The sequence below is a fragment of the Macrotis lagotis genome, chromosome X (assembly GCF_037893015.1).
Source record: "Macrotis lagotis isolate mMagLag1 chromosome X, bilby.v1.9.chrom.fasta, whole genome shotgun sequence".
NCBI lineage: Eukaryota > Metazoa > Chordata > Mammalia > Peramelemorphia > Peramelidae > Macrotis > Macrotis lagotis.
This window is the reverse complement of record NC_133666.1, coordinates 653,376,365-653,402,044: the sequence shown is the minus strand read 5'-3', so window position 1 is coordinate 653,402,044 and position 25,680 is coordinate 653,376,365. Positions and strand designations below refer to the sequence as shown.

General features: G+C 44.7%; 1 protein-coding gene across 1 annotated transcript in view; it reads left to right on the top strand.

Annotated features, from left to right (window-relative positions):
- The window catches only part of FBN3 (fibrillin 3), a 106,484-nt gene that overhangs the window by 43,699 nt on the left and 37,105 nt on the right, over nucleotides 1–25,680 (top strand). The window contains exons 17-39 of the mRNA XM_074205012.1: nucleotides 445–570; nucleotides 1,794–1,913; nucleotides 2,053–2,190; nucleotides 3,049–3,099; nucleotides 3,737–3,862; nucleotides 4,585–4,809; nucleotides 4,921–5,046; nucleotides 5,532–5,660; nucleotides 9,867–9,992; nucleotides 10,087–10,212; nucleotides 11,270–11,392; nucleotides 13,067–13,192; nucleotides 14,789–14,914; nucleotides 15,089–15,211; nucleotides 15,601–15,723; nucleotides 16,194–16,319; nucleotides 16,650–16,772; nucleotides 17,424–17,546; nucleotides 18,155–18,316; nucleotides 19,729–19,797; nucleotides 21,031–21,156; nucleotides 22,318–22,443; nucleotides 23,618–23,767. Of these exons, the coding sequence (XP_074061113.1) occupies nucleotides 445–570; nucleotides 1,794–1,913; nucleotides 2,053–2,190; nucleotides 3,049–3,099; nucleotides 3,737–3,862; nucleotides 4,585–4,809; nucleotides 4,921–5,046; nucleotides 5,532–5,660; nucleotides 9,867–9,992; nucleotides 10,087–10,212; nucleotides 11,270–11,392; nucleotides 13,067–13,192; nucleotides 14,789–14,914; nucleotides 15,089–15,211; nucleotides 15,601–15,723; nucleotides 16,194–16,319; nucleotides 16,650–16,772; nucleotides 17,424–17,546; nucleotides 18,155–18,316; nucleotides 19,729–19,797; nucleotides 21,031–21,156; nucleotides 22,318–22,443; nucleotides 23,618–23,767 (2,919 nt within the window). The remainder of the gene's footprint in view (nucleotides 1–444; nucleotides 571–1,793; nucleotides 1,914–2,052; nucleotides 2,191–3,048; nucleotides 3,100–3,736; nucleotides 3,863–4,584; nucleotides 4,810–4,920; nucleotides 5,047–5,531; nucleotides 5,661–9,866; nucleotides 9,993–10,086; nucleotides 10,213–11,269; nucleotides 11,393–13,066; nucleotides 13,193–14,788; nucleotides 14,915–15,088; nucleotides 15,212–15,600; nucleotides 15,724–16,193; nucleotides 16,320–16,649; nucleotides 16,773–17,423; nucleotides 17,547–18,154; nucleotides 18,317–19,728; nucleotides 19,798–21,030; nucleotides 21,157–22,317; nucleotides 22,444–23,617; nucleotides 23,768–25,680) is intronic.

Sequence of the window (25,680 nt, the reverse complement as noted above, 5' to 3'; positions counted from 1 at the left end):
TCTCTGACTCTATCTCTGTCTCTGTTTCTCTGTTTCTCTGTCTCTGTCTCTCTGATTCTCTTATCTTTGTTTCTCTCTCTCTCTCTCTCTCTCTCTCACACACACACACACACACACACACACACACACACACACACACACACACCCCTATTCCATTGTTCTTTAATTTTGTCTTCCTATTCCTCACCATCCTATCCCCCATTCTCTTTTCTCTCTATCAGTCCTGCTTCCCTGGTGGAACCAGGGTATCTGAGTGTTCACCCAGACCAGGGTTAGAGGAAGCTGAGACACTGGGCTGGCCAGAACTGAAAGCAGAGCTGGGAGCCATAGACAGGATGGTTGGGAGTCATTCCCATACCTGGGAGCTGGACCTTCCTAATCCCACTTCCAGTCTTACTCATCTTCTTGTGTTATACCCATAAACCTTCCTGATTTCCTCCCCAGATGTGGATGAGTGTGCCCTGAACCGCCTCCTTTGTGATAACGGGCTCTGCCGGAACACCCCTGGCAGTTACACATGTACCTGCCCCACAGGATTCACCTTCAAGACTGAAACAGACTCCTGTGAAGGTACCTAGCCATGTTCCCTGCTTGCACAGTAACAGACACACACACACACACACACACACACACACACACACACACACACACACACACACCTATCTTTGACTATGTGTTTACTAGAAGTCTTGGGGTTAAAAGAGAGGCAAAGGGATTTCTGGCTCCATCCCATCCTTGCCAGGGACTCCCTTTTCCAACTCTCTTGTCCTGTGGCCAGCTAGCCACTGCCTGACTGACCCAGACAATGGTAAGCGTCCACCTCCTGAGATAAATCATTCTACTCTAGATCAGCTCAGTTCTGCTGACATCAGGCCAAAATCCCTCTTACAGGAAGGTCCTTCTGGATTGGGGAATATCTGGTGTCAGAAAGACCTGGGTTCAAATTCAACTTCAATCAGACCCTTATAAGCTATGTGACCTTGACCAAGTCATCTAACCTCTCAGAAATAAAGGGGTTGGGGTGGCTAGGTGGCACAGTGGATAGAGCACCAGCCCTGGAGTCAGGAGTACCTGGGTTCAAATCCGGTCTCAGACACTTAATAATTACCTAGGTGTGTGACCTCGGGTAAGTCACTTAACCCCATTGCCTTGCAAAAAAACCTTAAAAAATGAAAAAAATGAAATAAAGAGGTTAGACTCAATGCCTTTTGAGGTCCCATGATCCTTGGAGATAGATCTCAAGTTGCTCCTGAGTCTTCTCTTGTTTTTGTTTTTGTTTTTTTAGGTTTTTGCAAGGAAAATGGGGTTAAGTGGCTTGCCCAAGGCCACACAGCTAGGTAATTATTAAGTGTCTGAGACCGGATTTGAACCCAGGTACTCCTGACTCCAGGGCTGGTGCTCTATCCACTGCGCCACCTAGCCTCCCCGTCTTCTCTTCTTGTTAATCATCTCAAGTTCAATCTTCAGTAAAATGGACTTTAGGTTCATCACAACCCTAGTCTATGATCTATGCAAACTTGAGCTCCCACTGAAACACACATTGACTCTCATATACCCTTACACACTCATGGTTTCACACTCTTGTACATGTATATTTGCAAGAACACATGTGACCCTGGACATCCTAGTCTCCTGTTACTGAGTGATGAGCTTTCTTTGATCATCTTGGGCAAGAGGTTGGGGCTGGGGCTGAGCTTGGGCCTGGGACCAGGACCTACAAAGATTCTCTGGCGACAGAGGGCCTTCCCCAATCCCTGGGGTTGTTCTTAGCACCCAATCCTCTCTTCCCACAGATATTGATGAGTGCCTATCCAACCCATGTGTGAATGGCCTTTGCCGTAACCATGCAGGCTCCTTTGCCTGTGAATGTTCCCCAGGCAGCCGACTGGACCCTGCTGGCAACGTCTGTGTGGGTGAGCACTACTAACCTTCTCCCTGATGGAACAGCCATCCATCTTCCCATCCTCCATACTCATGTGAGTGGTGGATGGAGGACCCTCAGTGAGGGCTCCAAACCCCACCTCTGCTCCATTGACTATTTCTGCCACACAGATAGCATGAAAGGCACATGCTGGCTACAAATTCAGGATGGTCGCTGTGAAGCCAACATCAATGGTGCCACACTGAGGTCTGAGTGCTGTGCCACCCTGGGAGCTGCCTGGGGTAGCCCCTGTCAAATCTGTGAGACAGGTAAGTGGTAGCTCCAAAGCAGGGGGCAGACCAGAGAGCTGACTATAGGGGCTAAAGAAGAGATTCAGCAAAGGTGAATACAAGTTTAGTATATATAGAAACACTTCCTATCAGGGAGAGCAATCCAAGGCTATAATGGTTGTCTACCTTGTGACATAGCAAACTCTTCATTGCTCAAGGTCTCCAAGCAGAGTCTGGAAAACTTATTTTGTTGCCAATGATGTTATAGATGGAATTCCTGCTTAGCTTCAGCTGGGTGTCCCCTTCAGTCCCTCCTAAACCTAAGATGTATTGTTTCTTGGTTCTGGGGCTAGGGAAGGGGCTGGGGTCAGCCCTGATGCCCCCACAATCTTGGGGGCCTTCATAGTAGTGGGCTGTCTCTCAGTGAGCCCTCATTAAGACAGAGGGATGAGGTTTTTCCAGGGTTGAAAGTCTTGCCCTGACCAAGGTTAGTGAGTCCTGTAATTGGGACTAGAGGGGTACCTGGGAAGACTGAGGAGTATGAGGAGGACTTAAGGAGAGGGTAGGCTAAAGAGACCCAACTTTGCCACTCACAACCTCTATTAACTCTTATCATGTCCTTTCCCTTCTCTGGGATAGTTTTCTCATTTGTAAAATGAAAGAATTGAACCATGTGATGCCTCGGTTTCTCTTCAGCTTCAGATCCATGATTCTTCGACTGTCACTGACCATATGGGCCGAGGACCATATCTCTGTAGAGGGCTCTAGCCTGGAGTGGGGCATGAGGGTTAAATAGAAGAATTTGCTGACTTGGAGCTCACATCTGGGTCAACCTGCTTAGGGGGAGGGAGGAGTGGAAACCCACAGTGTAAATTCTTTTCCTTCTGTTCCTTCCAGACCCAGCCTGTTCCAGGGGTTTTGCCAGGATGAAAGGCCTCACTTGTGAAGGTAACTCTCCCCTCCCCCTCCCCCTTCCCATCCTTACCCCAGTAAAGGCAAGAAGACCAGTACTTTCCTAAGGTTGGGGCCATGAATACCAGACCTGGTGAACATCACCTTCCCTTCTTTCTTCCTTTCCTTCCTAATTGTGAGACCATAGGCAAGTGGCTACTCTTCTCTGATTTTCTGTTTCCCTAATTGTCTTAAGAAAGGGATACTGTTTTCTCTGCCTTTCTCACTGGGGTTGTTATAAGAAAAGCACTTTGTAAGCCTTTAAACAATAGAGAAAGACAATTCTTTATTCTGTTTTTAGTAGGCCACCATTCCTAAGGTGCTCCTCTCCAGATCGTATCACCTTTGCTGAAGGCATTTCCCTATCCCTTCTTCATTTGTTCTCTTTCTTGCAGTAGTGAGCCTTCACTTGTCTTCACATCCCCATTGTCAGGTCACTGTTATTACATCTTACTGCAAAAGAAAACCCGTGTGAACCTCAACTAGATCCCCCAAACCTTCTTTTCTGTTCCAAGTTGTCTTTAGGTCCTCACAGCACGTAACTCCATCCCCAAGCCCTTTCTGGTCTTTTTTTATGCACCCCACCACCACCCTCAATTACCCCCTTTTCTTGTCTCTCTTGCCCCATCACCAGATGTGAATGAGTGTGAGGTCTTCCCGGGTGTCTGCCCCAATGGACGTTGCCTCAACACTGCTGGTTCCTTCCGCTGTGAGTGTCCCGAGGGACTGACCCTGGATAGCACAGGACGAGTGTGTGTAGGTGAGTGAGGACACCATTTTTGCTTGGTCCACCAGGACATGGGATCACTGCCCAGGAGCACAGGAAGGCAATCCCTGGGGTCACAGGAGCTCTCCTCTATCCTGGCATCTTCACAAGTCCTTAGTAGGGTTCCCTTCTTTAGGGAAATAACCAGAACAGATAGAGATCTCATGGGCATTCTTGATTTCTCACTTTTCCTAGATTATACTTTAGTTCTGTTCTTATGTACGATCCTTGATTTGAATATTCACTCCAATCAGTATGTATTCTGTGCCTGCCTATGTATACAAGGTCCTCTATAGCCTCAGGAAAGTAGTCTGCTACTGAGTATTTATTAATTTATTAATATTAAGCTTACAAAGCAAAACTAAATGTTAACTTTTGTGCCTCATCATATACACATATACACTGATCTTGTGTGTGTATACATGTGTGTGAGAGAGAGACAGAAGAAAGAGAGCACAAGGAGGGAGAGAGAGAGAGAGAGAGAGACAGAGAGAGGAAGGAAAGGAAAAAGAGAATAAGAAAGGTGAGAAGGGAAAGAGAGAAAAAAGGAAAAAGAAAAAAGTGAGAAGAGAAAGAGAAGAGGAGAGAGTGAGAGAAGGAAGTACACAGGAGGGCAAGCACTGAGTTGATGCAGAGGAATTCCAGAGACAGGAAGATGATGAAGGCCAGATGTGACCCACAGTGACATCTCCTTTCCTCTCCCTCACCTTGAGCAGATGTGAGGGTAGAGCAGTGTTACCTGAAGTGGGATGAAGATGAATGCCTTGCCCCACTGTCGGGCAAGTATCGTATGGACATGTGCTGCTGCTCCGTGGGGGCTGCCTGGGGTGCTGACTGTGAGGCATGCCCAGAACCTGGCTCCCCAGAATTCGCCATCATCTGCCCTCGGGGTCCTGGTTTTGCCAGCAGGGATTTCCTTTCTGGCCGGCCTTTCTACAAAGGTAAGAGGACACAGGATAAGACTTGGGTAATGGGGAAGGAGACTCTCTGAGAGACAAAGTATAACTTCTCCCATTTTCTCCTCCTCCTCCCCTTCCTCAACCTTGCACAAGATGTGAATGAATGCAAGGCCTTCCCAGGCCTCTGCACCCATGGCTCATGCAGGAACACTGTAGGCAGCTTCCGCTGTGTATGTGGCAATGGCTTCGCCCTTGATGCTCAGGAGAGGAATTGCACAGGTATGTTTCCGGCATTTCTGTCCACAGAGGCACAAAGGAGGACCTAGAAGTAATCCATAGGGATTTTGTGGGGTTTTTGTAGATACCTCCCAGACATTGTTCTTTTGACACAAACTAGAACTTTTTTTCCCTCCACCTTGACCAACATTCTCTTCTCACCTTGATTTTTGGTCAATATCTCTTATCTTCAAAACACTGATATCTCCTGTCCCCAGATAACAACTGATGTCTTCTCATCTATCCAAACAATGACTGTGTCCTTGTCTCTTCTGATTCCTTTGTCCACTCTCTCCTTGATCTTAACCAGTGTCTCCTCTCCCTCCAATGACTGGTGACACCCCCATGATCAATGTCTCCTCTCCTCCTCCAGTAATCAGTGTCACCTCCATAACCTATGTCTCCTTTCCCTCTCCAATGACCAGTGACACTTCCATGACCAGTGTCTCCTCTCCCCCTGCAATGACCAGTGCTTCCTCTCTTCCCAGACATCGATGAGTGCCGAATTTCCCCTGACCTCTGTGGCCATGGAACCTGTGTCAACACTCTGGGAAGCTTTGAATGCGAATGTTTCCAGGGTTATGAAAGTGGCTTTATGATGATGAAGAATTGCATGGGTAGGATGGGATCAGGGGTGGGAATATAAAGTCTTATCCTGAGATTTCTCATCACAAAAGAGCTCAAAAATATGACTGGAGAAGAAGATGTACACACACACACACACACACACACACAAATTCAGGAAAGCTTTATCTCATGAAGTCATAGAACACTCCTGGAAAGTTAGACCAGTTAATGGTTGCCTAAGTTTCTGTCTTCTCCATGACCTCTAAGACCATCACCTGAATCTTGAGGAACCTCTTTCTTGTGCAGCTAGGTTATGCTATGGATAGAGTACTAAACCTAGAGTCCAGGACTCCTGAGTTCAAATCCTGCCTCAAACATTTATTAGCTGTGTGATCCTGGTCAAATCACTTAAATGTTCTCTGCCTCAGTTTCCTCATCTATAAAATGGAATGATGATAATAGTACCTACCCAATAGTTGTGATGATCAAATTAAATAACATGTAAAAAGCTTTATAAATCTGAAAAGTCCATATAAATTCTGTTTATTATATTGTTAGGCAGTGATAGTTCTTAGGCATTGATAGTTCTTAGCCTTTTTCTCTTCTATACCTACCCTCCTTGCAGTGAGTCACTTGCAGCATCACACTCAGGCCAACTATTCAAAAATGCATCTTTGACTATTTTTGAAAAATCTCAGAGCACAAGTTTGACATGACTTAGCAAAGTACAGTTCATAGTTACACAGTCGGGCCCAGTCCAACTTTAAAGATATCTTCTTTAGAGACACCTCTCTTCTAACAGGCATCTTTGCCCAGTTCCTGGAGCCTAGATGCATCCCAGATCCAGGCCATTTGCCTGGATTCCTGGGAAGTTAATATTAGGATTATGGGATCATAGAAATCATAGCCAGAAGAAATCTTAGTAAGGATATATGCAAATTGCTTTGCATGTTAACTCATTTGATCCCCCCAACAACCTTAGGAGGTAGGTACCATTATTACCATACAACAAGGAAACTGAAGCAAATAGGTTAAGTGACTTGCCCAGAGTCATAGGATATGAACCTAGTTCTTCCTGCTGTACTATGCCACCACATAGCTATTATAAAAAAGGATTCCAGCCATTTTAAATGACATAAATTGTAAACAGGTAAATGGGAGGAGAGGGTATAAATAAAAGTTTCATAGATTTATAACGGGCAGGGGCCCCAACACTCTCATTTTATGTTGTGAAAACTGAAATCAGAGGTCACAGGAACAGTCAATGGCATAGCTGGGTCTTGAACCTGGTCCTCCAAATCTGAATTCAGCCATTTAATATGATGTCTTGGCCAAAGAGGACAGTAGAAGATGGAATCAAAAATTTCGCTCATTTCTAAATCTATAATCCCATTCTCTTTTGACTTCAGAGAGGCACAGCTATCTCATCTGCAAAATGGGCATAATAATCCTAGTCTTGTGAATAAGAAGGATATTTGTGAACTTTAAGGTGGTTTGGAAGAGGGAGGTGTTACTTTCATCGTTAGCATCTTTACCTGGGATTATGTGGTTTGTCTACAGTTAGTTAGCTGCCTCTCAACTCAGACCATCAACTGTAACCAAGGAATCCATCCCCTAAGGACCCTAAGATATTTCCTGGGGGAGACAAAGAGGACTCCCTCTTTACCCCCACCTCAGAAATGCTGACCTTAATGTGTACACCCAAAAGGCATCATAATCAGACTCAGGTAAAATGGAATGGGTTGCCTCAAGAGGTCATTGATTATTATTATCATTTGAAGTCTCCAGCTGACCCTAGATGACCACTTGTTGAGACAGAGAAGATTTCTGATCCAGTTTGGTTGGATGGCCTTTGATATTTTTCCCCAACTCATAGTTTCTGTGATTCTGATACATTGAAAAGAGCTGCATTTGGAGTTAGGAGACAGGATTAGTAGTTGTGCTTCTAATTAACTATGTGACCTTGGACAAGTTACTTGTCCCCTCTTGACTTGGGTTTCCCCATCTGTAAAATGGAAATTACAATACTGAATATCATAAATTTTGAGAAGGAAGGTTTCTTAATCATCTTCTGGTCCACTTACTCCCATTTTACAGAAGAGGAAACTGAGGCAAAGAGAATATCCTTCTCTAGACAACCATTGTGACATTAAAGAGAGGCAATATGTGAACTTGAAGGGCTTGTAGACTTTGAGGTGCCATGTGAATATGTTACTATTTTATTAATAAAACAAATAATTATAATTCTCATGCCTTCCCAGTCCCTGCTCTCCGTTTCCCAAGGTGACCTTCTTAGTTTCATCTTATACATTTAGAAAGTATAGAATGAGAGTAATTATTCTTTTTTTTATCCTTATCACTTGTTTCCTCCAAGAAAGTCCTCTTTGTCATGGCCCCATAGTTAATCAATTGCCTAACCCTGGTGATTTCTCTCCACACCCCTCATACCTGGTCCATTCTCTTCCTTCACAAAGCCACCACCTTTGTTCAGCCTTCATCCTCTCTCTCTGAGACTGTTTTAGCAGCCTTCTGATTGGTCTCCTTGCTTTCAGTTTCTCCCCTCTCCAATTTAGCTTTCATGAAGTCGTCAAATTGATATTTCCACATCATGGTTTTGACCTTGGAGTTCCTCTGTTCAAGAAGTTTCAATGATTTGCTAATACATCTAAGATAAAATACAAACTCTCCTGTTTGGTCTTTTAAGCCCTCTACAATCAGGCTCCAACCTATCTTTCCAGACTGATTTCACATTACATTCCCTCCTAGACTCTTTATTCCAACCAAACTGGAATGTTCCATTCAGCTGAAAAGTAGAATGTGTGAAATTGAGTAATGTACAGTAAGTCTTGCAATGTAGACTGGAGCCAACCTCAAAAGCAGCCAGAGGGTCAATTTGATTGGAACACAGAGTTCCTGAAAGAGAATAAAATGAAATAAGACAAGAAACAGATTTACAAAGCACTTTCTCATAGCAATCCTATGAGGTAGGTAGGACAAACATTATCTTCATTTCACAGATGAGAAAATGTGCTCAGAAAAGGAAGTGCATTCCAAGGTCACCCAGTTAATGCCTTGACTCAGAATTTTACAGAGTGGTTTTAGAGATAATCTGCTAGAAAGGGGAGACAGGGAGAGACAAAAACAGAAATGGAGAGACAGAGAGACATGAAAAGAGGAGTGAGAAAAGAGAAATGAGAGTAGAGAGAGGAGAAAGAGAAGAAATGAGAGAAAAGAAAGGAAAGAGAGGAGAAAGAAGAGAGGTATAGAGAGAGGTGGATAAAGAGAAGAAAGGAAAGTATATGAGGGAGAAAGAAGAGAAGAGGAGGGATGAAGAGGGAGGAGAAAGAAAGAGAAGAGAGGGAACTAAAAAGAGAAATGAGATAAAGAAGAAAAATAAGAGGAGAGAAGAGAGAAAAAAGAAAAGAAAGCAAATAGAGAGAAATGAGAACAGAGAGAAAAAGGAGAAGTGAAGAGTGAGAAAGAGAGAGAAGAGGGGCAGCTAGGTGGCGCAGTGGATAAAGCACTGGCTTTGGAGTCAGTAGTACCTGGGTTCAAATCCGGTCTCAGACACTTAATAATTCCCTAGCTGTGTGGCCTTGGGCAAGCCACTTAACCCCATTTGCCTTGCAAAAAAAAAAAAGAGAGAAGAAAGAGAAGAGTGATGAGAGAGGAGAGAAGGAAAAATGGAAAGAGAAGAGAGGAAAAAAGATGAGAGGAGAGGTGAAGAGAGAAAGGAATGAGAGAGGAGAGAAGAAAGGAGTGAGAGAGGAGGGAGGGTGAGATAATGGAAGCAGAGAAAGATGAATAACCCTTTAAAAATTGCAAAGAACTTTAAAAATAATTATTTTATTTCTTCCTGAGAAGAAGGTGCTATTATTATCATTTTGTGTTTGAGGAAACTGAGGGTGAGAGAAGCTAAGTGACTTGCCCAAAGTCACACATCTAGGAAGTATACGAGTTAGGATTTGAATTCAAGGTTTTCTGACTCCATTGATAGTGCTCTAACCCCCATTCCACCTTGCACAAACACATTATAGATAAGAAAATGAGGCTCCAGGATATTACCTGTTCTGCCAAACCCTTTGTCATTGAACCCAAGGGAATATCTCAGATGGAATTGGGGACTGGGGGGGTGGGTGGGCAGATATCTTGCGGCAGGTGGGGGACCTGACATCTTGTGAATACCTTATTTGCAGTATCTAACCCATTCTACCCCTGGTTAAGGTTGACTTTGTCCCATCTGCTTCTCCTTCCAGACATTGATGAGTGTGCTCGGGATCCATTGCTCTGCCGGGGAGGGACCTGCATCAACAGTGATGGCAGCTATCAGTGTCTGTGTCCTCCTGGCCATGAGCTGTCAGTTGATGGCAACATTTGTGAGGGTGCGTGACCTGGGCATGGTGTGGGCAGGAGGCTCGGGGATGACTCCTTTGGCCCTTGCCTTGGCCCCCAGCTGTTTGGTTGTTGCTTCCTTAGATGTGAATGAATGCTCCCTCAGAGATAACCTGTGCCGGCATGGACGCTGTGTGAATGTCATTGGCACCTATCAGTGTGCCTGTGACACTGGCTTCCAGTCTACCCTGGACCGACAGGGCTGTATAGGTGAGACCAGCTCCTGAACCCCAGCACCCAGGACCCAGAACCCAGACAGGTCACTTGCCCTTTTGCCAGTCCTCTGTTCTACCAGTCCCCCTTATCTCAGTCTTTCAGTTTACCCTAATCTATCCTCCTTCCATCCTGTCCCCATCCCTGTCTCAATTATTCTACTCCAGTTCTGCCTCAGTTTAACTCCACCCTACCCCACCCAAAACCTATCCTATCTGCCTCATTTTTTCCCATCCCCATCTCCTTTCTTCTTATTACCTCAGTTTATCCAACCCATCCCCTCATCTTGACATCTCTACCTCAGTTTATCCCATGATCTGCCTTAGTCTACCTCATCCTTACTTTCACCCATTCAATTGAATTGATTCACATCAATTGAATTGATCCCAATTCAATTCAACAAGCATTTTTATTTTGTATTTATTTTCATCTGTATGGAGATCTTTTGTTTTTATATCCCCTGTATCGGGGTCTCCCTCTCTCACTCTTGTTTTCCTTCTAGGAGATATATCCTTTTTAACAAAAAGGGGGGAGGAATGAGTTCATCAAAATTAGTCAAAACATGAGCCGAATCTAACATGAATTACAGGGTTCCACAGCCATCATCCCCCTCTTCCCCAGTCTACAAAGAAGGGAGGAGCCTTCTTAAAACTCTCCTGATTTAGAACTCATTCAAATCTCAGAGGATTCAGTCTTTATAAACTCTCCTAATCTTGAAACTCATTCGAATTTTACAAGTTTCTGCTGGGTTTTTATTAAAAACATTTATTATTTTGTTAATATTTTATTTAAAAATTATCAGATATTTATTAAGGTCCTATTGTGGGCAACCAGGTGCTACCCATGATGCTAAGGATGCTGATGTGAAAGCAGAACAGTCCCTATCTCCAGTTCCTAGTCATGATTCTCAATCATCCCCACCCACCTCAGCATATCCCACTGCACTCTCTTTCCCCCTCCTACTCCTTCAGTCTCTCCCCTCTCCCCATCAACCTGGATGCTGGTTCTGCTAACCTTTGGCTCCAAGGTTAGCCTCACCTTCTGTCTTCCACAGATACGGATGAGTGCAGTGTAGGAAATGGGGGCTGTGAGACTCACTGCACCAACACAGAAGGCAGTTACCAGTGCAGCTGTGGGGAGGGCTATGCCCTGATGCCCGATGGCAGGGCCTGTGCAGGTAGGTGACCTGGAGCTGACCTTCAGTGGTGAGGTGAGCTGCCCTCCTGCATGTGCTTCCTCAGACCAATTCTGCCCCAGCCCATCCTATGTCACAGAACCAGGGTGTTTTATCCCAAGGACAGCCATCATAAGCTGTTGTGGTTGAGCAGAATGAAAATAAGATTGATAAATGTAGAGGAGTATGGGTCTCATGTAGGCCACAAGGAGCCATGGACCCTGGCCCCTGCCAAAGATGATCTCAGGACACCAAGAAGTCACTTCTGGAGAGGCGGCCAACTTTTCACCCTGCCCTCCCTCCCGTCTTCCAGCCCCATCTGGGTTGTTTCCAATTTTAAATATTTGTTATTGATAACTAAGGTGCTAAGGTCAGTTGTTTCTTCACATTTGATGTCAGGGAAACCTGATTGCAAGAGATGGGTGGGGCTGAAGGAATGGGCATGCCAGTCAACAGATAAGATCTTTGGGAGAGGAATGAAAGAAAGCTGGAAACCTAACTTCCCACTCCCCCAGATCCCTCCAAGAGCAGAGCAGGGAATCCCCCCCACTTCTAAACCTTCTAAATCTCTGGGCCTGTGGTTTCTGGCCCCTGAACCCAACTCTCTTTCAGCCAGGTTGTCAAAATTGGACCTTCTTTGAGAGTTCAGGGTTGTGGTGAGGGGCTGGCCCCATTGGGATGAGGGTGAGGATTAGACCTTCCCAGAGGCCTCTGGTTTCATGACTATGCACAAGCAGCTGAAGAGGGATGGATGTGAGAGGGGTCCTTCTAGATGTACCACCAAGGTACCAAATGGACCTTTCCATGCTTATCTGTACTCAGCAAGAAACCAAGGAAGGCAAAACTAAAGCTAAAAGACAAGATTCCCATACAAAATGCCTTGTCTCTCTTTCTGGATCTTGTCCAACTTAAACCCCTATCTTTGTCCTTTCTCCCAGGGTGCTTTAGAACTTAAAGATGACCAGAGAATTCTAAAGCCCATGGAAGTGATCTACTTCCTATCACCCCCAAGTTAGCCCTTCCCTTTTCTCTCTAATCTTGGTTCTTAGAGTGAACCACCTTTCAAAGCAAATCCCCTATTCAGCCCCAGCTTCAGGAAAGTTTGAGAAGCAAGACAGGGCAAGACTAAGGAGAAATCCCCAGAATGGGGGAAGCATGGCTCTCTAGCAGGGGCTGAAGAACTTTCTCCCTTCCCTAGTCATACCCTGCCTGAAAATTTCTCCTCTCTGGGAGTTAATGGAGAATATTTATCAATCTGCCACTGGTCCTTTGGCTCTTAGACATCTTGGCAGCTTCTCTCCCTTGGCATTGAGATGGACTGGACTTCATTCCCCTTTGTTATTCTGGCCTAGAACTCTGGTACCTCAGTGGTGGTCTCCACCCTCTTATTCCTCCTCCCTGGGAATTCTATGAAGATATAGTTCCTGAGATGTGCTGCAGTTGAACGGCCCCATTCAACCTCCTGTCACTAGCTTTGGCTCACCATAGCTCTTCCCTACCCATCTCCTTCCTTAGAGGAATTTAAGTGTTATCCCTTAAATTCTTCATCTGGAACAAAAGACCATTGACTCTGCCTGAGTTCAAACTCTAGCCAGCTCCAACCCCAAACTCATTCCCAGACCCAGCCTCTTCCCTGGCTGCCAGCCCTAACCTGTGCCCTCCTCCCCTCCACCCCAGACATCGACGAATGTGAGGAGAACCCAGACATCTGTGATGGGGGCCAGTGTACCAATGTGCCTGGTCAGCACCGCTGCCTCTGCTACGATGGCTTCATGGCCACCCTCGATATGAAGACCTGTATAGGTGAGGATTTCAGGGTGATCGTGGTGGGAAGGGGGTTCCAGAAGTAACAAGGACTTCATACATACATCTTTAGATAGGGTTTTGACCTTCATTTCTCATCTTGTCTTTGAAATGGAAGGGAGACTGGCTAGTTTATTATTCCCATTTTACAGATGGGGGAAAAGAGAAGTCACACAGTGAGTCAGGGGCAGAACTAGTTTTTAAACTCAACAATTCTGACTCATGATCTGGAACATTACCTATTACTTCTCAACCTGGCTATGTATCAGAAAAGTCTTCCCAGCTCTGCTCTCTCCTCTGACCCTTCAGGAACTCAGTGGGTGGGAGGTTAGAGGGGAGAAATCTCTACTTAACTGCCCACAGACCAGTAAGAGACCTTGCTTATACATTCTCAGCTCCCTCTTTTCCTGTACCCCACTTTATCTTCCTCTCCCCCTGCCTCTTTCTTCTTCTGCCCCTTCTACTCCCTCCTATCCACTGAAGCATAAATGGGTCTAGGCTTAACAGAAATAAGGAAGAACAGATAGTGAAGAAGAGCTGGGGGTAGGCATGGTTTCTAGGTGATCACAAATTCAATAATAGTCATCAATATGGCATGACAGCCCCAAGTCTAATGTAATCTTAGTCTGAATTAAGAGCCATGGACTAGGATGAAAGCAGAGATACTACCACTCAGAGCACCTTGGAGTTGCCTTGGAGGAGGAAAAATTTGTATTCAGGGGCCAAAGACTCCTGCAGCATTCAGACCATCACCAGAAGTCCTGTTTTCTATCAAATTAGACCATAGGGTAAAATGGTTCTAGTAAAGGCAAGTGAGAAGGATGTCTTTGCACAATATATCCCTCACTAATAGTAAACATAATGTACAAATATTACATCATGAATTTGGTTGGTGTAGTCTTCTTTGAAATTGAAGGACAAAAAAATAGAATAAAATAAAAAAATTTTAAAAATCAAAGGACAACTATTATTCTGTAAGAACATTCCTGGAATACAATAGTCAGTTCTGGGGCAGTATTTCTGGAAGGACATGGAGTAGCTGGGAACCAGCAAGAAGAGGGCAGCGGGGAGGCAAGGGGTCTAAGGGCTGTAACATAGGAGGATTCATTGAATCAACTGGTCATACTGAGTCTGAAGGCTTAGGTCAAATTTAAACTCATTTTGCTTGACCCCAGAAGGCAAAATTGGGTTCAATAAGGACAAATTGTAGACAAGCCAATTTCTCACAATAAAAGGGTAAAAAAATTTACTCATACCTCAGGAAAGAGTGAACTCCCTTTACTAAGTATCCCAATAGTGGCTGAAAAAGGTCACAAAGGGAATTTCTATATGGGATAAGAGGTTGGACTGTACAGCATCTAAGATTTTGATCTCTGTGATTTTAGGGTTCTAGGATACTCTCCTTTTATCCTGTCTGCCTCCTCTCCCATCCCAACATCTCTCCCATCATCCTTCCCACCCTCCCTGAAGTACACACATCCTACACTGCTCCTGGCCCAGGAGCTTTGAGGGTCCTCTCCATTCCCCCAAGGCAGGGGGAAAGGACAGGGAAAGAGGAGATTTTCCAGCAGGAAATTCAGAAACTCTTCCTCTCAGATGTGAATGAATGTGACCTGAATCCCAACATCTGTCTCCATGGCGACTGTGAGAATAGCAAGGGATCCTTCATCTGCCACTGCCAGCTGGGCTACTTTGTCAAAAAGGGCACAACAGGTTGTACAGGTAAATACAGTCAATATGGGTCAGAATATCTGAAATTCAGTACCACCCTTCAACCCTCAGCTCCATCACTTCCAGGGCTGGCTCCAAAACCCTGGGTCTTCTTCCCTGGGATGATCAGAAATGCTGTCGTTGCCTCCCCCACTACTTCTCTCCTTGTTCTTCCTTCTATTGTAGACATCGATGAGTGTGCTGTTGGGGCCCACAACTGTGATGCCCGGGCTTCTTGTGTCAATGTGCCTGGCACTTTTCGCTGTATGTGCCAGTCAGGTTGGGTTGGTGATGGCTTCAAGTGCCATGGTAAGTCTTGAGGGGCTGATAAGGTAAGCCAATGTGTGTGGGCAGGGAAGAGGTATCAAGATGGAAGGATAGATGTATAAAGAGAACAGAAGAAATGGGGTGGCACTGGTCTGTCTACTGCCATCTCTGTGTCCATATCTCTGAACACTCCGTTCCTTAGAGAGTGGGAATGTGGGTCTCCTGCTTTGTATAGAGGTCAAGTTGGGCTGGGTGAGACAATTAATTTGCAGTCAGAAGACCATCATTCAAATCCTAGATCTGCCATGTTCAACCTGGGGATGTTTGGACAAGTACCTCAGTTTCTCAGTTGACACCTAAGAGGGTTGGAAGAGCTGACCCTTTACCCACCTTCAAGTTATTCATTTTGTCACTGTATGATTCTTCTTCAGACCTGGACGAATGTGCCACGGAAGACCATGGGTGCCACATAAATGCTGACTGTATAAATTCTCCTGGCTCCCACCGTTGTGTCTGCCGAGAGGGTTTCTCTGGGGATGGCTTCTCCTGTGTGGGTGAGAGATGAATCTCAAGTCCCTCTGGCCCTTGGCTCATCTAAAGGGACCTAGTCCTACAAGATGATTCCTGAGAGCCTTTGGGGAATGTGGGGGGGGTGAGGATGGAGTCAAGAGAGAGAAGTTGGAGCCTCTTGATTGATTGTTATTGGGGAACTCAGTGACTGAAGCCTCCAGGGTGACAGGGGAGATCCTGAATAATCAAAGCATGCCATAAATGACTGGAGAGCCCTAAGTGACTGAAGGAGCCTGGACAGTGGTGGTATTCAAATAAATTAACAACCAGTTCACCAAACTCAACATAAAATTAGGTATCTGTTCTACTGAACCAGTGTGAAACAGCTGAAGTCCACTGAGCCTGGATAATTAGGGAGAGGGGTTCCTGAATGATCAGGGGTGCCTTGAGGGACCAGAGGCATTTGAGTGATTAGTCACCCTAACTGGTGAGTATATGACCCTGTGACTCTCAGACAGGGATGAGTGTGCTGACAACGTGAACCTTTGTGAGAATGGGCAATGTCTCAATGCTCCTGGTGGTTACCGATGTGAATGTGAGATGGGCTTCAACCCCACTGAAGATAGCAGAGCCTGCCAGGGTGAGGGCTTCCTGGGTGCTGGGCTGGACAGGGCTGAGAAGAGGGCAGGGATGGGAGGGCTAGCCCTTCTATTTTCTATGGGCCAATTTTCCTCCCCCCCCCCAAGGGCCAAGGCATCCATGTCATTTGGGACATCTCAACCTCAATGGTGGGAGTTGATAACTCTGGTTTAGCCTTGATGGGCCCTCCCAGTGAGAGGGACAAGAAACATAAGGCCTATTCAGGGATGGGACTGGTCAATGGGATGGACAGAGGACAGTCATCACTGTGCCCAGCTCTGGCCAAAGCCAGGACCAGGGCCAGGGCCTCAGTGACACCAAGTCCCTGCAGACATCGATGAGTGCACCTTCCAGAACATCTGCGTCTTTGGAAGCTGCCACAACTTGCCTGGGATGTTCCGCTGTGTCTGCGATGATGGCTATGAGCTTGACCGGAGTGGAGGCAACTGCACAGGTCCTGAGGGGCGGGGAGGATCCTCGGGAGAGTGAGGCATTGAGGATAGGGTACTGGGCTTGACATGGGTTACCTTAGTTACTTATTATCAAAGAAGATAATATCTGAAAGCCAGCCTGGCTCACACTCCTTAATAAGTCCTCATTGTCTTACTAAATAAACTAGGCAAGTTCATCTCTCTCAGCCTCATCTGTAAAATGCCTCATCTGAAAAATGACAATAATACTAAAATCTGGGTAGTCTCAAATGAGACAAAGAGCGTTTTTCAGATCCTAATACCATATTGGCCAACAGTCACCATCATTATTATTATGCCATTATTATTCAATGGAGAGAGGCAATTCTGCATCTGGGTTTCAGGAGTGCTGGGCAGGTGAAGGGGAACCACAAAAGACTTTGACACTGAATTGTGTAGAGTAGGCTGTGCAGCCGGGGTCAAGATGCTAAACCAAATGGGAGAAATCAATATCTGAGAGATGGATTGTATTCTAGGCTTGGCATATGAGGGGTAGAAGACAAGCTGATATCTAATGGGAGTGGGAGGTAGAGTGTAGGACTGGAATCCAAGGGGGCTGGGAGTCTGCAGAGGAAGCCAGGGTGGACTCCCAGGATTGACTCTCCCTTTAACAAAGCCTCTCATTGTCTTTACAGACATCAATGAGTGTGCAGATCCCGTCAACTGCATCAATGGCCTGTGTGTCAACACCCCAGGCAGCTACCTGTGCAACTGCCCCCAGGATTTTGAACTGAACCCCAGTGGTGTGGGCTGTGTGGGTGAGTGACCTACTCAGAGTTTGTTCTTTCTTCTCCAAATACCAGTAGGATTCAACTAAAATAAAGGCAAAACTGGTTCATGACCCATTCCCAGAGTCACTGGACAGTCAAAATAGAGTTGGATTTGAAGTTGGAAGTTGTTGTTCAGTCATTTCAGACCCTTTGTGACCCAATTTGGATTTTCTTGGCAGACACTGCCATTTACTATTTTCATCTCTAGTTCATTTTACAACTGACGAAACTGAGGCAAACAGGGTTAAGTGACTTGCCCAGGGTCACACAGGAAAAAGTGGCTGAGGACAGAATTGAACTCTTCGTGATTCTGAGTCTGGTGCTCTATCCTAGGAGACCTGGGTCCAAATCTTGCCTCTACGTATTTCTTCCTCTTAGATAAAATACATTACTTCTTAGACTTCAGAGTCATGATATATGTGTGTGTGAGGGGAAGGGAGAGGAGTAGGAGTAGAGTAAACTAAGCTCTCTGATCCCTACCCCCCCAGTTTAGTCTTGGGAGTTCACTTCCCCCATCACTGATGCCAAGCCTTAGGGTAGGGGATCTCTTGCCTAAAACATCCCTGCCCTACATTTCTCTTCTTCTGCCCACTCAGATACACGTGTTGGGAACTGCTTCCTGGATACCCAAGATCGAGGTGATGGAGGCATCTCCTGCAGTGCAGAGATTGGTGTAGGCGTCACCCGGGCCTCTTGCTGCTGCTCCTTAGGCCGAGCTTGGGGCAACCCTTGTGAGCTTTGCCCTCCAGGGAACACTAGTGAGTATGGGTAGAGTTCTTGGACAGGTTCTGCCCAGACTAGCAGTCAAACCCCACCAAGGGAAATAACCTAAGGATTGATCCTAATACCTCAGAGGTGAAAGGGACCTAACAGGCTAGTGGTTACTCGCTTATTACAAGGGGGTTTTTTTTGCATCAGAAACCCCTTGGGTAAACTTAGGGAATCTTCTCAAAATACAGTTATGGGTTTTTTAAAAAATTTTTTCAAAATACGGTTTTTAAATAAATAGAGGAAATGCAAAATTTCCATTAAAAGTTAGTGAAATGACATGTACAATTGATATCATCTTGCCTTCTCAAAAGGCCTAGAAAGAGAGAAAAAGAGAGAGTTTGGAATTCAAAATTTTTAGAAATAAATATTAAAATTAAATAAATAATGGATTTTTTAAAAAAAGTTAGTGAAAATAAAGATGTAACTTTGTTTCCCATCCAAGTGCATAGACCACCCCAGAAATCTCTCCACATACCAATTGGGGAATGGATGGATCACAAGCTAAGAACTCTTGTTCTAGAGACAATTGAAAGCATCTGGAGTTGATCAAGTAGGGTGGTGACATGGTTATATCCACATTCAAGGAACCTCAAGTTGGCAGCATGGTGAAGAATAGCCTCGAATGAGGAAAGACTTGAAGCAGGGAGGTCAATTGGAAAGCCATTACAGTAATCTGGTGGAGATATGGTGACAACCTGAAGGAAGGTGGTGGTTGTTGGGAAAGGGAAGAAGCCAGATGGGAAAGACATTGAGGAAATAGAAAAGGTCATATTTGACAACTGATGGGATATGTGAGGGGAAGGAAATAGAAGAGTCTGGGCTGAGTCTGTGACTCTACAAGGATGATATGGTACTTTTGACAGAAGTAGCAAAGTTTAAAAGAATGGTTTGAGGAGAGAAAGATCATATATAAATAAGCATAAATAAAATAAATATCACAACATGATATATGAGGTCCTAGGTAGGAATATTTTTAATATAATATAAAACACTTCTCCTCCCCTCCCCAGGGGCCTCAGGCCCCAGAAGTTTCTTTTGTAAGTCCCTGTATGGCATCTAAACCTGGAGAAACAACAAGGGGGCTACACCCAGAGACAGTGGGAACATAAAAGGAGGGAGGGACTGCACTAGAGATTGTTCCAGCTATTCCCAGAGGTAGGGGGAAAGAGGGGGCCTAAAAATAGAAGCATTAGGCACACATATGGGGGGCACTGTACATAGAGATTCTAGGGGTGAGGTAGAGGTTATACCTTGAGGGGGGGCATACAGTGGACTTTGTGGTGCCTAATCTCTTTCAGGCTTCTTCATTCCCTTGCTGGGTTCAGTGTCATCCCTCACCCTCTAGCCCTGGGCCTCAGGCCTCTAATTTGCCTCTTATCTGCTCCTCATTTTCCTACAGCTGAATATAAAACCCTGTGTCCTGGAGGGGAAGGCTTCCGACCCAACCCCATCACAGTCATCCTGGAAGGTGAGTTCTGACTCTTAGATTCTCCAATGAAGTGTGATGGGATTCATTAAGTGACTGGAGGAAGCAATTCTGTGACCCCTGGAGGTGGGGGGAGGTGGGGAGGGTTCTGACTCTCTCAGAGGAAACCAGTATATAGCACCCACCTGTTTGGAAAGCAAGGGAATGAGGTTGGGGCTTGTGACTCCATTACTAGGGAAGACCATCAAGAGATTCAGATGCTACAGACTTCAGAGAAGAAAACAGAAGATAGATATTTCTGTTTGCCAGGAAATATTCCTCCCCACTATTTCCCTTTGGAGGGGTTGCTGAAAAGGGGAGCCATTGTGACAATTCAATAAGGATATTTAAGGACATCAGAAAGTAGGCAGAATGTTGGCATATTGGCACCAAAGGAAACCAACTGGGTGCAGAGAGGTAGCAGCTAGAACACAGAAAAAGAGGAAGCAGTTGTCTCAAGTAGGCAATCAATTAACATTTATTAAATGTCTCCTTTGATTCAAGGAGGTACCAGACATGACAAAAACTAATCCCTGCCCTCAAGAAACTTATATTCTATTGGAGAAGACAACATGAGCACAATTAAAAATATATTAACTATATGCAAATTAACTTGGGAGAGGACTAGTAGCTAGTGGGAGAGATTTGGAAAAATTTCACGAAGTAGCACTTGAGGTGAATTCTGAAGGAAATTAGGGGTTCTTAGAGGTGGATGGGGGATGGGGAGATAAATAGAATATTCCAGACATGGCAGACAGCTTGGGCAAAGGTACAACAAGAAAGCCAATATGTCTCCAACATAGAGTGTGTAAAGGGGGAATAATATATAATCAAGTAGAAAAGGTTTATATTTGTTTATATTTTGATCCAAGTTTATATTTGATCCTGAAGGTAGCAGAGAGCTCCTGGGGTTTATTTAGCTGGGAAATTACATGGTCTGAATTGTTTGAAGAACATTTGTTTATTCTGCTCACATGGGGCTCTCTTATGCAAAGGGATGTAAACAAGGGTAGGTGGTGACCAGCATGTAACCCCAAGCCCCTGGAGCAGCCAATGCCCAACTCTACAGCCACTTGGAGCAGCAGAACACCAAGGAGGGTCTTTTTTGCTGACCATCCCCCAATTTCTAACTACTCCCAGCTCCCAAGCATGGATAACTTTGCTCAGAAGGACCAAGGCTCCGGGTCTCTTGGGGCCTTTAGTCTCAGAGAAACATGACATGAGTCCCCTCTACAGATATCGATGAGTGTCAAGAGCTCCCTGGTTTGTGTCAAGGAGGAGATTGTGTCAACACTTTTGGAAACTTCCAGTGTGAATGCCCCCTGAACTATTACCTCAATGAAGATACTCGTATCTGTGAGGGTAAGTGCTGTCTGCCTGGATTGTCCTGGGACTCTAAGCTGAGGTTAGGGTTCTAGAAGGGCTGGGATAGGCAACTCCTTCAGATCTTGGTCTGGTACATGGACCCAAGATCACTCCTATCCAGTCATGGGATGGCTAGGTAGTACAGTAGATAGAGTACTGGCCTTGGAGTCAGGAGAATGGGAATTCAAATCCAACCTCAGACATTTCACTGTTACTAGCTGTGTGACCTTAGGAAAGTCACTTACCCTGATGTCATGGTCTTCTTCAAAAAAATGAAGGACAAGGGGCAGCTAGGTGGCGTAGTGGATAAAGCACCGGCCCTGGAGTCAGGAGTACCTGGGTTCAAATCCGGTCTCAGACACTTAATAATTACCTAGCTGTGTGGCCTTGGGCAAGTCACTTAACCCCATTTGCCTTGCAAAAAAACCTAAAAAAAATGAAGGACAAACTTTAAATTAGATCCAATCAAGGGTTAGGAGGCTAGAGTTTGGGAGGGTTGACACAATAGAAGAGAGAGGGCAACTGGACCAGGAGTCAAGAAACCTGAGTTTACATACTGCTTCAAGTACTCACTGGCTATGTCAATTTGAACAAATCCACTTTTTTTACTCAATTTCCTAAGGGTTTAGACAGTGATGTGTCGGATCTCTTCTAGCTCTAAATCTATCACTTATTATCCATGTATTTAGACTAGAGTCCTTATTTTCTTGTTTTAAAAAAACAAATCATGTTTATTGGTTAAATTTCATTCATGGGTCATTGTTCAGTTATTCCCCATTACTTCTTCACAACTTCAGGGCAACAGGGATGATCCATTTCCCAGATCCTAGATTTGGAAGATATCTTAGATCCCAACCCTTCATTGTATAGAATGAAAAATTGACACCCCCCCCAAGGAGAGGTAACAATTGTCCCAAATCACCAGTGAGTCAGTGTAAAACTTAAGATTTAAATCCAAATGTGACTTCTAGACCAGAGTTTTGTACCTTGCAACAAATGGATGGATGGATGGATGGATGGATGGATGGATGGATGGATGGATGGATGGATTGTACTGAAGTAACTATCCCTTACTGCAAATTATGACAAGGATAGAACAGAGGTCCAAAATGCTTTTCAAGGTATAAAGGAAGGTCCGGTCTCTTCTTTTTCTTGTAGACATTGATGAGTGTTCCACCCATGTTGGCATCTGTGGTCCTGGGACCTGCTATAACACCCTGGGCAACTACACATGTGTCTGCCCCCCAGAGTACATGCAGGTCAACGGAGGCAACAACTGCATGGGTATGAAGTATGATCACCAGGGGACAGAAAGGGGTACAGTCTGGGTATGAAGTATAATCACAGGATCGAGAGGGAAAAGTATAAGGAACTCTGTGTGAGTCTAAAGTGAAATCAACCAGAGATGAATATCAAGATTGGAGTGGACATGATCACCAGGGGGACTGTCAGGGAGCAAAGCATGGGGATATAGCTATGACCCCCTGGAGAGGCAAAAGGAATAAGGGATGTTCTCCAAGCATAAGAGCTAGCAAGCAGAACAAATCAAAGCCATGTGTCTTGACCCCTGAGGGAGGCTAAGAACAAGAGCTGTAGTGAGAGTGAAACAGAGAAAGTGGATTGTTACCAATTTCTTCAGACTGTTGGCTGCTAGTTTCCCATGGGATTTGCCTGTGGGATTCCCCTCCCTCTTTTCCTTCCTTCCCCTTCTCAGCTCTGCCCCTTTTCTGAATTCTCATCTCCATCTCTGTACTCAGGCACCATTTCTTCACCCTCTGCTTCTTCTCCTTTTCTCTCTACCTCTCCCTCCAGCTTCCTCTCTCCTTATTTCTTATTTCCCTCTTCTCTCCCCCTCACCTCCCTTCCCTTTCTTCCCATTTCTCCCCATCTCTCTCACCCTTTTCCTTCTTCCCTTCCTCCTCCTCCTCCTTTCTCTCTCTCTCTCTCTCTCTCTCTCTCTCTCTCTCTCTCTCTCTCTCTCTCTCTCTCTCTCTCTCTCTCTCTCTCTCTCTCTCTCCCTCCCTCCCTCCCTTTCTGTCTCTCTCCCCCTCTCTCTGCTTTTCATCCTCACTTCTTCCTCTCTCTCCCTGCTTCTTTCCTGTCCTCTTATTCTGGCTTCTCTCCTCTCCCCATTACCTTTTCTTTCTCAGTCTATCTACATCCCTATTTCTCCTTCTGCTTCCCCTTCTTTCTTCCTTCCCATCTCTCCCTCATCACCCTCTTCCTGGCTTTTCTTATCCTTTCTCCCTTCCCCTTTTTACCTTTCCCTTAGTATCTGTTCCTCCCTCTTCCCTCCTTTATCAATTTCTCCCAGTCTCTCTCTGACTTGTTTCCATCTTTTCCCTGTCCCTCTCCCTATGTTTCTCTCTGGCTCCTGGTCCTCTCCTCCCACCCCAGTTTCACCCTGCTCCCTACCCTAACCCTGATTAGAACCACATTTGGACTACTGGCTTTGCAGACGTGCGGAAAAGCGTATGTTACCGGCACCACAATGACACGTGTGAGAATGAGTTGGCCTTCAATATGACCAGAAAGATGTGTTGCTGCTCATACAACATCGGAAAGGCCTGGAACCGGCCCTGTGAGCCTTGCCCTGCTCCAGCCAGCTGTGAGTGAACAACTCCACCCTCTCATTATAAGCATATATTAGGTACCTGTTTATCTGCTCCTGCTGAAACCCAGGATCCAACCTTCAGTCTAATGCTCTCCCAACTGAGCTATTTCAGCAACCACAAACTGCTAGGGGCACCTAGCTATCTAGTGGATAGAGTACTCACCTTGAAATAAGAAGATGGGAGTTCAAATTCAGCCTCTGACACTTACTAGCTGTGTGACTTTGGACAAGTCACTTAACCCTGATTGCCTCGCTTCCAGGGCCATCTCCAGCCTCCCTGATTCAGATCTGGCCACTGGACCCAGATGGCTCTGGAGAAGAAAGTGAGATTAGTGACTTAGAACAGCACCTCCCACTCAAATCCAATTCATGTGCTTGTCATGGCATCATCTCCCTGATGTCACAGTCTTCTTCAAGAATGAAGGACAAACATCATCATCATCATTTATATGCTAGGCACTGTTTAAATTCATGTGCTTGTCATGTCATCACTTTCCTGATGTCATGGTCCATATTCAAAAATGAAGGACAAACATCATCATCATCACTATCTTATTTATCTGCTAGGCACTGTTTAAAGTATTGTAAAGGAAAAACTTTAAGGAGACTCTTACCCCTAAGGATCTTATCTGAGGAGACAACATGAATGAGATAATCCCCTGATAGACAAAAGCTGTTTAATATTTGTGGTCTACTCCAAAGGTTGTTTCCAAATGTAAATGAGAGATAAGAAGAGATGGGAATATTGGCAGAGAGAAATGGAGAGATGTTGAGGGAAGATAGGAAGGAACAGACTCAAAGCTATAGATATCTGTAATGGTCAGTGGATTATTCTGCTGAAGATTGGAATGTGAATTTAAAAGTAGAAAATCTGTATTTTAAATGAAAATGTAGCCATATCTGTCATTTTCAATGAACCTATCTGAAAAGATTCAAAAGATTCAGGCTTGCTCCATATAAGATGCAGTGAGATACAGTAGAAAGAACCTTGACCTTGGTCTTGCTTTGAGTGCTGGCTTCTCAATACCTTCTGTGACTTGATGGAGTCAGTTAGGCTCTAAGCCTGTGTTTCCTCATATCTAAATTGAAGATTATCCTCTTTTTACAATCTATCTCATAAGTATACTGTAAGGGGAACACATAAATTTTCAGGAGCTCTAGAAGTCTAAGTTACTGTCATGACTAGATGCTAGTTCATTATAAAGTACCTAGAAATCTGGAACAAAAACTATGTACAACATGATAGATCAAAGAGATTGACCACTCCTTGAAATGTTCCTGAACATGGAAAGGGATGAGTCATTAACATTTAATAATGGAAGCAGTGATCACAAAGATAAGATTTTTACCATATCATTTCCTTTCGAGATAGGATTTTTTTAAGATTAATCAATTCCTTTCCTTTTTATCATTTCCTTTTTAGATAGGATTTTAAAAACCAATCAAACAGGAGAGTACTGTAAATGAGTTTTTGATGAAGTAGCTTAATATATCTTTGCAGATAAGTGGACAGAATGATAATATAGCTAGTTTAAAACTAGTTGAATTTAGTCATGGAACTTATCCCTGGCCTAATGACTAGACCCAAAGAGTAGTCATTAGTGGATCCAGAAGAGAGGTCTCTACTAGAATGCCCTAGGGTTCCTCTGGGGCTATTAAACATGTTTAGCAATGATATGGATAAATACAGAGATGACATGGCTGTCAGATTTTCAGATGACACAAAGCTAGGAAGGATAGACGACAAGTTGGATGACAGAATCGGAACTCAAAAAGGTCCTGAAAGGTTAGAATGGTGGATCAAATTTTGTCAAATAAAACACAACAGTAATGTAAGGTCTTCACTCAGATTTCAAAAGCCAACTTCCCAAGTACAAGATAGAAAGAATAAAATTTGCATAGAAAAA